Source organism: Oncorhynchus keta, chromosome 35, assembly GCF_023373465.1.
Source record: "Oncorhynchus keta strain PuntledgeMale-10-30-2019 chromosome 35, Oket_V2, whole genome shotgun sequence".
Lineage (NCBI taxonomy): Eukaryota > Metazoa > Chordata > Actinopteri > Salmoniformes > Salmonidae > Oncorhynchus > Oncorhynchus keta.
In genome coordinates, this window is record NC_068455.1 from 3,540,389 (window position 1) to 3,558,892 (window position 18,504).

Here is an 18,504-nt window from a genome sequence, read left to right on the forward strand (position 1 = left end):
ACTAACCCACTCCTCTATATAGGCAGCCCCTACCAGACACTAACCATGTCCTCTATATAGGAGCCCCCTACCAGACACTAACCCACTCCTCTATATAGGCAGCCCCCTACCAGACACTAACCATGTCCTCTATACAGGCAGCCCCCTACCAGACACTAACCATGTCCTCTATACAGGCAGCCCCCTACCAGACACTAACCCACTCCTCTATACAGGCAGCCCCCTACCAGACACTAACCCACTCCTCTATACAGGCAGCCCCCTACCAGACACTAACCCACTCCTCTATACAGGCAGCCCCCTACCAGACACTAACCCACTCCTCTCATCCAGACTGCACATAAACAACATCGGAAACAGTACGTAGAGTAAGTAGGTTGGCTAACAGTCAACACACCCATTGACTGTAGGTAGGTTAACAGTCAACACACCCATTGACTGTAGGTAGGTTAACAGTCAACACACCCATTGACTGTAGGTAGGCTAACAGTCAACACACTCCTCTATACAGGCAGCCCCCTACCAGACACTAACCATGTCCTCTATATAGGCAGCCCCCTACCAGACACTAACCATGTCCTCTATATAGGCAGCCCCCTACCAGACACTAACCCACTCCTCTATATAGGCAGCCCCCTACCAGACACTAACCATGTCCTCTATATAGGCAGCCCCCTACCAGACACTAACCATGTCCTCTATATAGGCAGCCCCCTACCAGACACTAACCATGTCCTCTATATAGGCAGCCCCCTACCAGACACTAACCATGTCCTCTATATAGGCAGCCCCCTACCAGACACTAACCATGTCCTCTATATAGGCAGCCCCCTACCAGACACTAACCATGTCCTCTATACAGGCAGCCCCCTACCAGACACTAACCCACTCCTCTATACAGGCAGCCCCCTACCAGACACTAACCCACTCCTCTATACAGGCAGCCCCCTACCAGACACTAACCATGTCCTCTATACAGGCAGCCCCCTACCAGACACTAACCCACTCCTCTATATAGGCAGCCCCCTACCAGACACTAACCCACTCCTCTATATAGGCAGCCCCCTACCAGACACTAACCCACTCCTCTATACAGGCAGCCCCCTACCAGACACTAACCCACTCCTCTATATAGGCAGCCCCCTACCAGACACTAACCCACGCCTCTATATAGGCAGCCCCCTACCAGACACTAACCATGTCCTCTATACAGGCAGCCCCCTACCAGACACTAACCCACTCCTCTATATAGGCAGCCCCCTACCAGACACTAACCCACTCCTCTATACAGGCAGCCCCCTACCAGACACTAACCCACTCCTCTATACAGGCAGCCCCCTCCCAGACTCTAACCCACTCCTCTATATAGGCAGCCCCTACCAGACACTAACCCACTCCTCTATATAGGCAGCCCCTACCAGACACTAACCCACTCCTCTATATAGGCAGCCTCCTACCAGACACTAACCATGTCCTCTATATAGGCAGCCCCTACCAGACACTAACCCACTCCTCTATATAGGCAGCCCCCTACCAGACACTAACCCACTCCTCTATATAGGCAGCCTCCTACCAGACACTAACCATGTCCTCTATATAGGGAGCCCCTACCAGACACTAACCCACTCCTCTATATAGGCAGCCCCCTACCAGACACTAACCCACTCCTCTATATAGGCAGCCCCTACCAGACACTAACCCACTGCTCTATATAGGCAGCCCCTACCAGACACTAACCCACTCCTCTATATAGGCAGCCCCCTACCAGACACTAACCCACTCCTCTATATAGGCAGCCCCCTACCAGACACTAACCCACGCCTCTATATAGGCAGCCCCCTACCAGACACTAACCATGTCCTCTATACAGGCAGCCCCCTACCAGACACTAACCCACTCCTCTATATAGGCAGCCCCCTACCAGACACTAGTGGTCCTTCTGTAGCTCAGTTGGTAGAGCATGGCGCTTGTAACGCCAGGGTAGTGGGTTCGATTCCCGGGACCACCCATACGTAGAATGTATGCACACATGACTGTAAGTCGCTTTGGATAAAAGCGTCTGCTAAATGGCATATATTATTATATATACTAACCCACTCCTCTATAAAGGCAGCCCCCTACCAGACACTAACCCACTCCTCTATATAGGCAGCCCCCTACCAGACACTAACACACTCCTCTATATAGGTAGCCCCCTACCAGACACTAACCCACTCCTCTATATAGGCAGCCCCCTACCAGACACTAACCCACTCCTCTATACAGGCAGCCCCCTACCAGACACTAACACACTCCTCTATATAGGCAGCCCCCTCCCAGACACTAACCCACTCCTCTATATAGGCAGCCCCCTACCAGACACTAACCCACTCCTCTATATAGGCAGCCCCCTACCAGACACTAACCCACTCCTCTATATAGGCAGCCCCCTACCAGACACTAACCCACTCCTCTATATAGGCAGCCCCCTACCAGACACTAACCCACTCCTCTATATAGGCAGCCCCCTACCAGACACTAACCCACTCCTCTATATAGGCAGCCCCCTCCCAGACACTAACCCACTCCTCTATATAGGCAGCCCCCTCCCAGACACTAACCCACTCCTCTATATAGGCAGCCCCCTACCAGACACTAACCCACTCCTCTATATAGGCAGCCCCCTACCAGACACTAACCCACTCCTCTATATAGGCAGCCCCCTCCCAGACACTAACCCACTCCTCTATATAAGCAGCCCCCTACAAGACACTAACCCACTCCTCTATATAGGCAGCCCCCTACCAGACACTAACCCACTCTTCTATATAGGCAGCCCCCTCCCAGACACTAACCCACTCCTCTATATAGGCAGCCCCTACCAGACACTAACCCACTCCTCTATATAGGCAGCCCCTACCAGACACTAACCCACTCCTCTATATAGGCAGCCTCCTACCAGACACTAACCATGTCCTCTATACAGGCAGCCCCCTACCAGACACTAACCCACTCCTCTATATAGGCAGCCCTCCCAGACACTAACCATGTCCTCTATATAGGCAGCCCCCTACCAGACACTAACCCACTCCTCTATACAGGCAGCCCCCTACTAGACACTAACCCACTCCTCTATATAGGCAGCCCCTACCAGACACTAACCCACTCCTCTATATAGGCAGCCCCTCCCAGACACTAACCCACTCCTCTATATAGGCAGCCCCCTACCAGACACTAACCCACTCCTCTATATAGGCAGCCCCCTACCAGACACTAACCCACTCCTCTATATAGGCAGCCCCCTACCAGACACTAACCCACTCCTCTATATAGGCAGCCCCCTACCAGACACTAACCCACTCCTCTATATAGGCAGCCCCCTACCAGACACTAACCCACTCCTCTATATAGGCAGCCCCCTACCAGACACTAACCCACTCCTCTATACAGGCAGCCCCCTACCAGACACTAACCATGTCCTCTATATAGGCAGCCCCCTACCAGACACTAACCCACTCCTCTATATAGGCAGCCCCCTACCAGACACTAACCCACTCCTCTATATAGGCAGCCCCCTACAAGACACTAACCCACTCCTCTATATAGGCAGCCCCCTACCAGACACTAACCCACTCTTCTATATAGGCAGCCCCTCCCAGACACTAACCCACTCCTCTATATAGGCAGCCCCTACCAGACACTAACCCACTCCTCTATATAGGCAGCCCCTACCAGACACTAACCCACTCCTCTATATAGGCAGCCTCCTACCAGACACTAACCATGTCCTCTATACAGGCAGCCCCCTACCAGACACTAACCCACTCCTCTATATAGGCAGCCCCTCCCAGACACTAACCATGTCCTCTATATAGGCAGCCCCTACCAGACACTAACCCACTCCTCTATACAGGCAGCCCCTACTAGACACTAACCCACTCCTCTATATAGGCAGCCCCCTACCAGACACTAACCCACTCCTCTATAGGCAGCCCCCTCCCAGACACTAACCCACTCCTCTATATAGGCAGCCCCTACCAGACACTAACCCACTCCTCTATATAGGCAGCCCCTACCAGACACTAACCCACTCCTCTATATAGGCAGCCCCCTACCAGACACTAACCCACTCCTCTATATAGGCAGCCCCCTACCAGACACTAACCCACTCCTCTATATAGGCAGCCCCCTACCAGACACTAACCCACTCCTCTATATAGGCAGCCCCCTACCAGACACTAACCCACTCCTCTATACAGGCAGCCCCCTACCAGACACTAACCATGTCCTCTATATAGGCAGCCCCCTACCAGACACTAACCCACTCCTCTATATAGGCAGCCCCCTACCAGACACTAACCCACTCCTCTATATAGGCAGCCCCCTACCAGACACTAACCCACTCCTCTATATAGGCAGCCCCCTACCAGACACTAACCCACTCCTCTATATAGGCAGCCCCCTACCAGACACTAACCATGTCCTCTATATAGGCAGCCCCCTACCAGACACTAACCCACTCCTCTACACAGCCAGCCCCCTACCAGACACTAACCCACTCCTCTATATAGGCAGCCCCCTCCCAGACACTAACCATGTCCTCTATACAGGCAGCCCCCTACCAGACACTAACCCACTCCTCTATATAGGCAGCCCCCTACCAGACACTAACCATGTCCTCTATATAGGTAGCCCCCTACCAGACACTAACCCACTCCTCTATATAGGCAGCCCCCTACCAGACACTAACCATGTCCTCTATACAGGCAGCCCCCTACCAGACACTAACCCACTCCTCTATATAGGTAGCCCCCTACCAGACACTAACCCACTCCTCTATATAGGCAGCCCCCTACCAGACACTAACCATGTCCTCTATATAGGCAGCCCCCTACCAGACACTAACCCACTCCTCTATACAGGCAGCCCCTACTAGACACTAACCCACTCCTCTATATAGGCAGCCCCCCTACCAGACACTAACCCACTCCTCTATATAGGCAGCCCCTCCCAGACACTAACCCACTCCTCTATATAGGCAGCCCCCTACCAGACACTAACCCACTCCTCTATATAGGCAGCCCCCTACCAGACACTAACCCACTCCTCTATATAGGCAGCCCCCTACCAGACACTACCCCACTCCTCTATATAGGCAGCCCCCTACCAGACACTAACCCACTCCTCTATATAGGCAGCCCCCTCCCAGACACTAACCCACTCCTCTATATAGGCAGCCCCCTACCAGACACTAACCCACTCCTCTATATAGGCAGCCCCCTACCAGACACTAACCCACTCCTCTATATAGGCAGCCCCCTACCAGACACTAACCCACTCCTCTATATAGGCAGCCCCCTCCCAGACACTAACCCACTCCTCTATATAGGCAGCCCCCTACCAGACACTAACCCACTCCTCTATATAGGCAGCCCCCTACCAGACACTAACCCACTCTTCTATATAGGCAGCCCCCTCCCAGACACTAACCCACTCCTCTATATAGGCAGCCCCCTACCAGACACTAACCCACTCCTCTATATAGGCAGCCCCCTACCAGACACTAACCCACTCCTCTATATAGGCAGCCTCCTACCAGACACTAACCATGTCCTCTATACAGGCAGCCCCCTACCAGACACTAACCCACTCCTCTATATAGGCAGCCCCCTCCCAGACACTAACCATGTCCTCTATATAGGCAGCCCCCTACCAGACACTAACCCACTCCTCTATACAGGCAGCCCCCTACTAGACACTAACCCACTCCTCTATATAGGCAGCCCCCTACCAGACACTAACCCACTCCTCTATATAGGCAGCCCCCTCCCAGACACTAACCCACTCCTCTATATAGGCAGCCCCCTACCAGACACTAACCCACTCCTCTATATAGGCAGCCCCTACCAGACACTAACCCACTCCTCTATATAGGCAGCCCCTACCAGACACTAACCCACTCCTCTATATAGGCAGCCCCCTACCAGACACTAACCCACTCCTCTATATAGGCAGCCCCCTACCAGACACTAACCCACTCCTCTATATAGGCAGCCCCCTACCAGACACTAACCCACTCCTCTATAGGCAGCCCCCTACCAGACACTAACCATGTCCTCTATATAGGCAGCCCCCTACCAGACACTAACCCACTCCTCTATATAGGCAGCCCCTACCAGACACTAACCCACTCCTCTATATAGGCAGCCCCCTACCAGACACTAACCCACTCCTCTATATAGGCAGCCCCCTACCAGACACTAACCCACTCCTCTATATAGGCAGCCCCTACCAGACACTAACCATGTCCTCTATACACCAGACACTAACCCACTCCTCTACACAGCCAGCCCCCTACCAGACACTAACCCACTCCTCTATATAGGCAGCCCCTCCCAGACACTAACCATGTCCTCTATACAGGCAGCCCCCTACCAGACACTAACCCACTCCTCTATAGGCAGCCCCCTACCAGACACTAACCATGTCCTCTATATAGGTAGCCCCCTACCAGACACTAACCCACTCCTCTATATAGGCAGCCCCCTACCAGACACTAACCATGTCCTCTATACAGGCAGCCCCCTACCAGACACTAACCCACTCCTCTATATAGGCAGCCCCCTCTCAGACACTAACCATGTCCTCTATATAGGCAGCCCCCTACCAGACACTAACCCACTCCTCTATACAGGCAGCCCCTACTAGACACTAACCCACTCCTCTATATAGGCAGCCCCCTACCAGACACTAACCCACTCCTCTATATAGGCAGCCCCTCCCAGACACTAACCCACTCCTCTATATAGGCAGCCCCCTACCAGACACTAACCCACTCCTCTATATAGGCAGCCCCCTACCAGACACTAACCCACTCCTCTATATAGGCAGCCCCCTACCAGACACTACCCCACTCCTCTATAGGCAGCCCCCTACCAGACACTAACCCACTCCTCTATATAGGCAGCCCCTCCCAGACACTAACCCACTCCTCTATAGGCAGCCCCTACCAGACACTAACCCACTCCTCTATATAGGCAGCCCCTACCAGACACTAACCCACTCCTCTATATAGGCAGCCCCTACCAGACACTAACCCACTCCTCTATATAGGCAGCCCCCTACCAGACACTAACCCACTCCTCTATATAGGCAGCCCCCTACCAGACACTAACCCACTCCTCTATACAGGCAGCCCCCTACCAGACACTAACCATGTCCTCTATATAGGCAGCCCCCTACCAGACACTAACCATGTCCTCTATATAGGCAGCCCCCTCCCAGACACTAACCATGTCCTCTATATAGGCAGCCCCCTACCAGACACTAACCCACTCCTCTATATAGGCAGCCCCCTCCCAGACACTAACCATGTCCTCTATACAGGCAGCCCCCTACCAGACACTAACCCACTCCTCTATATAGGCAGCCCCCTACCAGACACTAACCATGTCCTCTATATAGGTAGCCCCCTACCAGACACTAACCATGTCCTCTAAATAGGCAGCCCCCTACCAGACACTAACCCACTCCTCTATATAGGTAGCCCCCTACCAGACACTAACCATGTCCTCTATACAGGCAGCCCCCTACCAGACACTAACCCACTCCTCTATATAGGCAGCCCCCTCCCAGACACTAACCATGTCCTCTATACAGGCAGCCCCCTCCCAGACACTAACCATGTCCTCTATATAGGCAGCCCCCTACCAGACACTAACCCACTCCTCTATACAGGCAGCCCCCTACCAGACACTAACCATGTCCTCTATATAGGCAGCCCCCTACCAGACACTAACCCACTCCTCTATATAGGCAGCCCCCTACCAGACACTAACCATGTCCTCTATATAGGCAGCCCCCTACCAGACACTAACCATGTCCTCTATACAGGCAGCCCCCTACCAGACACTAACCCACTCCTCTATACAGGCAGCCCCCTACCAGACACTAACCCACTCCTCTATATAGGCAGCCCCCTACCAGACACTAACCATGTCCTCTATATAGGCAGCCCCCTACCAGACACTAACCATGTCCTCTATATAGGCAGCCCCCTACCAGACACTAACCCACTCCTCTATATAGGCAGCCCCCTACCAGACACTAACCCACTCCTCTATATAGGCAGCCCCCTACCAGACACTAACCATGTCCTCTATATAGGCAGCCCCCTACCAGACACTAACCCACTCCTCTATATAGGCAGCCCCCTACCAGACACTAACCATGTCCTCTATATAGGCAGCCCCCTACCAGACACTAACCCACTCCTCTATATAGGCAGCCCCCTACCAGACACTAACCCACTCCTCTATATAGGCAGCCCCCTCCCAGACACTAACCCACTCCTCTATATAGGCAGCCCCCTACCAGACACTAACCCACTCCTCTATATAGGCAGCCCCCTACCAGACACTAACCCACTCCTCTATATAGGCAGCCCCTACCAGACACTAACCCACTCCTCTATATAGGCAGCCCCCTACCAGACACTAACCCACTCCTCTACACAGGCAGCCCCTACCAGACACTAACCCACTCCTCTATATAGGCAGCCCCTACCAGACACTAACCCACTCCTCTATATAGGCAGCCCCCTCCCAGACACTAACCATGTCCTCTATACAGGCAGCCCCTACCAGACACTAACCCACTCCTCTATATAGGCAGCCCCCTCCGAGACACTAACCATGTCCTCTATATAGGCAGCCCCTACCAGACACTAACCCACTCCTCTATATAGGCAGCCCCCTCCCAGACACTAACCATGTCCTCTATACAGGCAGCCCCCTACCAGACACTAACCCACTCCTCTATATAGGCAGCCCCCTCCCAGACACTAACCCACTCCTCTGTATAGGCAGCCCCCTACCAGACACTAACCCACTCCTCTACACAGGCAGCCCCCTACCAGACACTAACCCACTCCTCTATACAGGCAGCCCCCTCCCAGACACTAACCCACTCCTCTATATAGGCAGCCCCCTACCAGACACTAACCCACTCCTCTATATAGGCAGCCCCCTACCAGACACTAACCCACTCCTCTATATAGGCAGCCCCCTACCAGACACTAACCCACTCCTCTACACAGGCAGCCCCCTACCAGACACTAACCCACTCCTCTATACAGGCAGCCCCCTCCCAGACACTAACCCACTCCTCTATATAGGCAGCCCCCTACCAGACACTAACCCACTCCTCTATATAGGCAGCCCCCTACCAGACACTAACCCACTCCTCTATATAGGCAGCCTCCTACCAGACACTAACCATGTCCTCTATATAGGCAGCCCCCTACCAGACACTAACCCACTCCTCTATATAGGCAGCCCCCTACCAGACACTAACCCACTCCTCTATATAGGCAGCCTCCTACCAGACACTAACCATGTCCTCTATATAGGGAGCCCCCTACCAGACACTAACCCACTCCTCTATATAGGCAGCCCCCTACCAGACACTAACCCACTCCTCTATATAGGCAGCCCCTACCAGACACTAACCCACTCCTCTATATAGGCAGCCCCTACCAGACACTAACCCACTCCTCTATATAGGCAGCCCCCTACCAGACACTAACCCACTCCTCTATATAGGCAGCCTCCTACCAGACACTAACCATATCCTCTATATAGGCAGCCCCTACCAGACACTAACCCACTCCTCTATATAGGCAGCCCCTACCAGACACTAACCCACTCCTCTATATAGGCAGCCCTCCCAGACACTAACCATGTCCTCTATATAGGCAGCCCCTACCAGACACTAACCCACTCCTCTATACAGGCAGCCCCTACTAGACACTAACCCACTCCTCTATATAGGCAGCCCCCTACCAGACACTAACCCACTCCTCTATATAGGCAGCCCCTCCCAGACACTAACCCACTCCTCTATATAGGCAGCCCCCTACCAGACACTAACCCACTCCTCTATATAGGCAGCCCCCTACCAGACACTACTCCACTCCTCTATATAGGCAGCCCCCTACCAGACACTAACCCACTCCTCTATATAGGCAGCCCCCTACCAGACACTAATACACTCCTCTATATAGGCAGCCCCTACCAGACACTAACCCACTCCTCTATATAGGCAGCCCCCTACCAGACACTAACCCACTCCTCTATACAGGCAGCCCCTACCAGACACTAACCATGTCCTCTATATAGGCAGCCCCCTACCAGACACTAACCCACTCCTCTATATAGGCAGCCCCTACCAGACACTAACCCACTCCTCTATATAGGCAGCCCCTACCAGACACTAACCCACTCCTCTATATAGGCAGCCCCTACCAGACACTAACCCACTCCTCTATATAGGCAGCCCCCTACCAGACACTAACCATGTCCTCTATATAGGCAGCCCCTACCAGACACTAACCCACTCCTCTACACAGCCAGCCCCTACCAGACACTAACCCACTCCTCTATATAGGCAGCCCCTCCCAGACACTAACCATGTCCTCTATACAGGCAGCCCCCTACCAGACACTAACCCACTCCTCTATATAGGCAGCCCCCTACCAGACACTAACCATGTCCTCTATATAGGTAGCCCCCTACCAGACACTAACCCACTCCTCTATATAGGCAGCCCCCTACCAGACACTAACCATGTCCTCTATACAGGCAGCCCCCTACCAGACACTAACCCACTCCTCTATATAGGCAGCCCCTCTCAGACACTAACCATGTCCTCTATATAGGCAGCCCCCTACCAGACACTAACCCACTCCTCTATACAGGCAGCCCCCTACTAGACACTAACCCACTCCTCTATATAGGCAGCCCCCTACCAGACACTAACCCACTCCTCTATATAGGCAGCCCCCTCCCAGACACTAACCCACTCCTCTATATAGGCAGCCCCCTACCAGACACTAACCCACTCCTCTATATAGGCAGCCCCCTACCAGACACTAACCCCCACTCCTCTATATAGGCAGCCCCCTACCAGACACTAACCCACTCCTCTATATAGGCAGCCCCTACCAGACACTAACCCACTCCTCTATATAGGCAGCCCCTACCAGACACTAACCCACTCCTCTATATAGGCAGCCCTACCAGCCCCCCACTCCTACCAGACACTAACCCACTCCTCTATATAGGCAGCCCCCTACCAGACACTAACCCACTCCTCTATATAGGCAGCCCCCTACCAGACACTAACCCACTCCTCTATATAGGCAGCCCCTACCAGACACTAACCCACTCCTCTATACAGGCAGCCCCTACCAGACACTAACCATGTCCTCTATATAGGCAGCCCCCTACCAGACACTAACCATGTCCTCTATATAGGCAGCCCCCTCCCAGACACTAACCATGTCCTCTATATAGGCAGCCCCCTACCAGACACTAACCCACTCCTCTATATAGGCAGCCCCCTCCCAGACACTAACCATGTCCTCTATACAGGCAGCCCCCTACCAGACACTAACCCACTCCTCTATATAGGCAGCCCCCTACCAGACACTAACCATGTCCTCTATATAGGTAGCCCCCTACCAGACACTAACCATGTCCTCTAAATAGGCAGCCCCCTACCAGACACTAACCCACTCCTCTATATAGGCAGCCCCCTACCAGACACTAACCATGTCCTCTATACAGGCAGCCCCCTACCAGACACTAACCCACTCCTCTATATAGGCAGCCCCCTCCCAGACACTAACCATGTCCTCTATACAGGCAGCCCCCTCCCAGACACTAACCATGTCCTCTATATAGGCAGCTCCCTACCAGACACTAACCCACTCCTCTATACAGGCAGCCCCTACCAGACACTAACCATGTCCTCTCTATAGGCAGCCCCTACCAGACACTAACCCACTCCTCTATATAGGCAGCCCCTACCAGACACTAACCATGTCCTCTATATAGGCAGCCCCCTACCAGACACTAACCATGTCCTCTATACAGGCAGCCCCTACCAGACACTAACCCACTCCTCTATACAGGCAGCCCCTACCAGACACTAACCCACCTCTATATAGGCAGCCCCTACCAGACACTAACCATGTCCTCTATATAGGCAGCCCCCTACCAGACACTAACCATGTCCTCTATATAGGCAGCCCCTACCAGACACTAACCCACTCCTCTATAGGCAGCCCCTACCAGACACTAACCCACTCCTCTATATAGGCAGCCCCCTACCAGACACTAACCATGTCCTCTATAGGGCAGCCCCTACCAGACACTAACCCACTCCTCTATATAGGCAGCCCCCTACCAGACACTAACCATGTCCTCTATATAGGCAGCCCCCTACCAGACACTAACCCACTCCTCTATATAGGCAGCCCCTACCAGACACTAACCCACTCCTCTATATAGGCAGCCCCTCCCAGACACTAACCCACTCCTCTATATAGGCAGCCCCCTACCAGACACTAACCCACTCCTCTATATAGGCAGCCCCCTACCAGACACTAACCCACTCCTCTATATAGGCAGCCCCCTACCAGACACTAACCCACTCCTCTATAGGCAGCCCCCTACCAGACACTAACCCACTCCTCTACACAGGCAGCCCCCTACCAGACACTAACCCACTCCTCTATATAGGCAGCCCCCTACCAGACACTAACCCACTCCTCTATATAGGCAGCCCCCTCCCAGACACTAACCATGTCCTCTATACAGGCAGCCCCCTACCAGACACTAACCCACTCCTCTATATAGGCAGCCCCCTCCGAGACACTAACCATGTCCTCTATATAGGCAGCCCCCTCCCAGACACTAACCCTCTCCTCTATATAGGCAGCCCCCTCCCAGACACTAACCATGTCCTCTATACAGGCAGCCCCCTACCAGACACTAACCCACTCCTCTATATAGGCAGCCCCCTCCCAGACACTAACCCACTCCTCTGTATAGGCAGCCCCCTACCAGACACTAACCCACTCCTCTACACAGGCAGCCCCTACCAGACACTAACCCACTCCTCTATACAGGCAGCCCCTCCCAGACACTAACCCACTCCTCTATATAGGCAGCCCCTACCAGACACTAACCCACTCCTCTATATAGGCAGCCCCCTACCAGACACTAACCCACTCCTCTATATAGGCAGCCCCCTACCAGACACTAACCCACTCCTCTACACAGGCAGCCCCCTACCAGACACTAACCCACTCCTCTATACAGGCAGCCCCCTCCCAGACACTAACCCACTCCTCTATATAGGCAGCCCCTACCAGACACTAACCCACTCCTCTATATAGGCAGCCCCTACCAGACACTAACCCACTCCTCTATATAGCAGCCTCCTACCAGACACTAACCATGTCCTCTATATAGGCAGCCCCCTACCAGACACTAACCCACTCCTCTATATAGGCAGCCCCCTACCAGACACTAACCCACTCCTCTATATAGGCAGCCTCCTACCAGACACTAACCATGTCCTCTATATAGGCCCCCTACCAGACACTAACCCACTCCTCTATATAGGCAGCCCCTACCAGACACTAACCCACTCCTCTATATAGGCAGCCCCCTACCAGACACTAACCCACTCCTCTATATAGGCAGCCTCCTACCAGACACTAACCATGTCCTCTATATAGGCAGCCCCCTACCAGACACTAACCCACTCCTCTATATAGGCAGCCTCCTACCAGACACTAACCATGTCCTCTATATAGGCAGCCCCCTACCAGACACTAACCCACTCCTCTATATAGGCAGCCCCCTACCAGACACTAACCCACTCCTCTATATAGGCAGCCCCCTACCAGACACTAACCCACTCCTCTATATAGGCAGCCCCCTACCAGACACTAACCCACTCCTCTATATAGGCAGCCCCCTACCAGACACTAACCCACTCCTCTATATAGGCAGCCTCCTACCAGACACTAACCATGTCCTCTATATAGGGAGCCCCCTACCAGACACTAACCCACTCCTCTATATAGGCAGCCCCCTACCAGACACTAACCCACTCCTCTATATAGGCAGCCCCCTACCAGACACTAACCCACTCCTCTATACAGGCAGCCCCCTACCAGACACTAACCCACTCCTCTATATAGGCAGCCCCCTCCCAGACACTAACCATGTCCTCTATATAGGCAGCCCCCTACCAGACACTAACCCACTCCTCTATACAGCCAGCCCCCTACCAGACACTAACCCACTCCTCTATATAGGCAGCCCCCTACCAGACACTAACCCACTCCTCTATATAGGCAGCCCCCTACCAGACACTAACCATGTCCTCTATACAGGCAGCCCCCTACCAGACACTAACCCACTCCTCTATATAGGCAGCCCCCTACCAGACACTAACCCACTCCTCTATATAGGCAGCCCCCTACCAGACACTAACCATGTCCTCTATATAGGGAGCCCCCTACCAGACACTAACCCACTCCTCTATATAGGCAGCCCCCTACCAGACACTAACCCACTCCTCTATACAGGTAGCCCCCTACCAGACACTAACCCACTCCTCTATATAGGCAGCCCCCTCCCAGACACTAACCCACTCCTCTATATAGGCAGCCCCCTACCAGACACTAACCATGTCCTCTATATAGGCAGCCCCCTACCAGACACTAACCCACTCCTCTATATAGGCAGCCTCCTACCAGACACTAACCCACTCCTCTATACAGGCAGCCCCCTCCCAGACACTAACCCACTCCTCTATATAGGCAGCCCCCTACCAGACACTAACCCACTCCTCTATACAGCCAGCCCCCTACCAGACACTCACCCGGGTGTATACATTCCTCCTAGTAGTCTGAGACGACATGCTGATTCTCCGGTCTTTGCCAGGCTCCACGCTGGCCTGTCTGCTCTTATAACAATGAGGAGGAGAAGGTGACGTCGTCGGTGTGGGGGGGAGGTATTGCCGGTGTGGAGGGGGGGGTTCAGTGATGCTTCTAGAGAGTCTCTCTCTCGATAATCCTCTAGGTCGCCTCTCTTCTATAGGCCTCGACCCCCTCTAGTCCACACAGCCACAGCCCAGGGACAACTTCCCTACTCCTCGTTGGTCCTGCTGATTTCCTCCCTGTCTGGTCAGGAGAGAGGTGGGAGAGAGAGATGTATATCCTGGCTCGCTGTCTGGGCTCACAGACGGCGCTCTGCACTGACAGGAAACAGCCTCAGCCTCCGACTGCAGACTTCAGAGTAGACGCCGGGCCCTGGAGGAGAGGAGGATGAATGGAGAGAGAAGGAAAAACAGAGCAGAGAAAGAAACTACAGGCAGGGTTGGTCTGCTGTCTGTGCTGTGAGTGCATCAGCTGAGAGCAGAGAGAGGTAGCACTGCGCTAGTGTATGCTCTAGCTTGTTCTCTGCAGGAGGCAGGCAGGGAGGGTGGATTGCTAGGCCCAGGGAGCTACTGGGTCTTAAAGGCAGCCGGGTTTATCATCCATGACACAAACAAAGCCTTTTCAAAGCTGATCCATCAGACATATAGGAGAGGCAAACACTCCAACGACACAGAGCTGCATTCCACAGTACGGGGAAAAACTGTTTAATTTGACCTTCAACAACAGTAGAGTCTATTGAGCCCCTCTCAGAGGTTCCCAGTAGCTGTATTTTTCCTTCAACAACAGTAGAGTCTATTGAGCCCCTCTCAGAGGTTCCCAGTAGCTGTATTTTTCCTTCAACAACAGTAGAGTCTATTGAGCCCCTCTCAGAGGTTCCCAGTAGCAGAGTTTTAACCTTCAACAACAGTAGAGTCTATTGAGCCCCTCTCAGAGGTTCCCAGTAGCAGAGTTTTAACCTTCAACAACAGTAGAGCCTATTGAGCCCCTCTCAGAGGTTCCCAGTAGCAGAGTTTTAACCTTCAACAACAGTAGAGTCTATTGAGCCCCTCTCAGAGGTTCCCAGTAGCTGTATTTTTCCTTCAACAACAGTAGAGTCTATTGAGCCCCTCTCAGAGGTTCCCAGTAGCTGTATTTTTCCTTCAACAACAGTAGAGTCTATTGAGCCCCTCTCAGAGGTTCCCAGTAGCAGAGTTTTAACCTTCAACAACAGTAGAGCCTATTGAGCCCCTCTCAGAGGTTCCCAGTAGCAGAGTTTTAACCTTCAACAACAGTAGAGTCTACTGAGCCGCTCTCAGAGGTTCCCAGTAGCAGAGTTTTAACCTTCAACAACAGTAGAGTCTATTGAGCCCCTCTCAGAGGTTCCCAGTAGCAGAGTTTTAACCTTCAACAACAGTAGAGTCTATTGAGCCCCTCTCAGAGGTTCCCAGTAGCAGAGTTTTAACCTTCAACAACAGTAGAGCCTATTGAGCCCCTCTCAGAGGTTCCCAGTAGCTGTATTTTTCCTTCAACAACAGTAGAGTCTATTGAGCCGCTCTCAGAGGTTCCCAGTAGCAGAGTTTTAACCTTCAACAACAGTAGAGTCTATTGAGCCCCTCTCAGAGGTCCCCAGTAGCTGTATTTTTCCTTCAACAACAGTAGAGTCTATTGAGCCGCTCTCAGAGGTTCCCAGTAGCAGAGTTTTAACCTTCAACAACAGTAGAGTCTATTGAGCCCCTCTCAGAGGTCCCCAGTAGCTGTATTTTTCCTTCAACAACAGTAGAGTCTATTGAGCCGCTCTCAGAGGTCCCCAGTAGCTGTATTTTTCCTTCAACAACAGTAGAGTCTATTGAGCCCCTCTCAGAGGTTCCCAGTAGCTGAGTTTTAACCTTCAACAACAGTAGAGACTATTGAGCCCCTTTCAGAGGTTCCCAGTAGCTGTATTTTTCCTTCAACAACAGTAGAGACTATTGAGCCCCTCTCAGAGGTTCCCAGTAGCTGAGTTTTAACCTTCAACAACAGTAGAGACTATTGAGCCCCTCTCAGAGGTTCCCAGTAGCTGAGTTTTAACCTTCAACAACAGTAGAGTCTATTGAGCCCCTCTCAGAGGTTCCCAGTAGCTGTATTTTTCCTTCAACAACAGTAGAGACTATTGAGCCCCTTTCAGAGGTTCCCAGTAGCTTTGTTTTTCCTTCAACAACAGTAGAGACTATTGAGCCCCTTTCAGAGGTTCCCAGTAGCTTTGTTTTTCCTTCAACAACAGTAGAGTCTATTGAGCCCCTCTCAGAGGTTCCCAGTAGCTGAGTTTTAACCTTCAACAACAGTAGAGTCTATTGAGCCCCTCTCAGAGGTCCCCAGTAGCTGTATTTTTCCTTCAACAACAGTAGAGACTATTGAGCCCCTCTCAGAGGTTCCCAGTAGCAGAGTTTTAACCTTCAACAACAGTAGAGCCTATTGAGCCCCTCTCAGAGCCACCTACAGGTCACACTTGCAGAGCTGTTATATCAGTAGACACACAGCAGATAATGATACATGGCCAGGAGAAACAAAAAGCGGGAATTAATCAATTAATCATAGCAGCATCTCACCATCGAGCTAATGCATAAACCATGCTGCCACATTCATTAACTCTTAAAAGAGTCTGCAGCTCTGGGCACCGTATTCGTAGTGTCTCGGAGTAGGAGCGCTGATTTAGGATCAGTTCAGCCTTTTAGATTATAATAGACAGGTCCGTGAGCTGATCCTAGATCCGCACTCTGGGTGGAGACAGAACTGATCTGGCTGCTGACAGAACTGATCTGGGTGGAGACAGAACTGATCTGGGTGGAGACAGAACTGATCTGGCTGCTGACAGAACTGATCTGGGTGGAGACAGAACTGATCTGGGTGGAGACAGAACTGATCTGGGTGGAGACAGAACTGATCTGGCTGCTGACAGAACTGATCTGGGTGGAGACAGAACTGATCTGGGTGGAGACAGAACTGATCTGGGTGGAGACAGAACTGATCTGGCTGCTGACAGAACTGATCTGGGTGGAGACAGAACTGATCTGGGTGGAGACAGAACTGATCTGGGTGGAGACAGAACTGATCTGGCTGCTGACAGAACTGATCTGGCTGCTGACAGAACTGATCTGGGTGGAGACAGAACTGATCTGGGTGGAGACAGAACTGATCTGGGTAGAGACAGAACTGATCTGGCTGCTGACAGAACTGATCTGGCTGCTGACAGACCTGATCTGGGTGGAGACAGAACTGATCTGGGTGGAGACAGAACTGATCTGGCTGCTGACAGAACTGATCTGGGTGGAGACAGAACTGATCTGGCTGCTGACAGAACTGATCTGGGTGGAGACAGAACTGATCTGGGTGGAGACAGAACTGATCTGGGTGGAGACAGAACTGATCTGGCTGCTGACAGAACTGATCTGGGTGGAGACAGAACTGATCTGGGTGGAGACAGACCTGATCTGGGTGGAGACAGAACTGATCTGGGTGGAGACAGAACTGATCTGGCTGCTGACAGAACTGATCTGGGTGGAGACAGAACTGATCTGGGTGGAGACAGAACTGATCTGGGTGGAGACAGAACTGATCTGGGTGGAGACAGAACTGATCTGGGTGGTGACAGAACTGATCTGGGTGGAGACAGAACTGATCTGGGTGGAGACAGAACTGATCTGGGTGGAGACAGAACTGATCTGGGTGGAGACAGAACTGATCTGGGTGGAGACAGAGCAGACTAACAA

General features: G+C 52.6%; 1 protein-coding gene across 1 annotated transcript in view; it reads right to left on the bottom strand.

Annotated features, from left to right (window-relative positions):
* Nucleotides 1-15,287, bottom strand: part of LOC118382566 (dynactin subunit 1-like) — a 266,523-nt gene extending 251,236 nt beyond the window's left edge. Inside the window, 1 exon segment of the mRNA XM_052495983.1 lies at nucleotides 14,722-15,287. Coding sequence (XP_052351943.1) covers nucleotides 14,722-14,760 — 39 coding nt within the window. The 5' untranslated portion in view covers nucleotides 14,761-15,287.
* Between the last annotated feature and the right edge of the window lie 3,217 nt (nucleotides 15,288-18,504).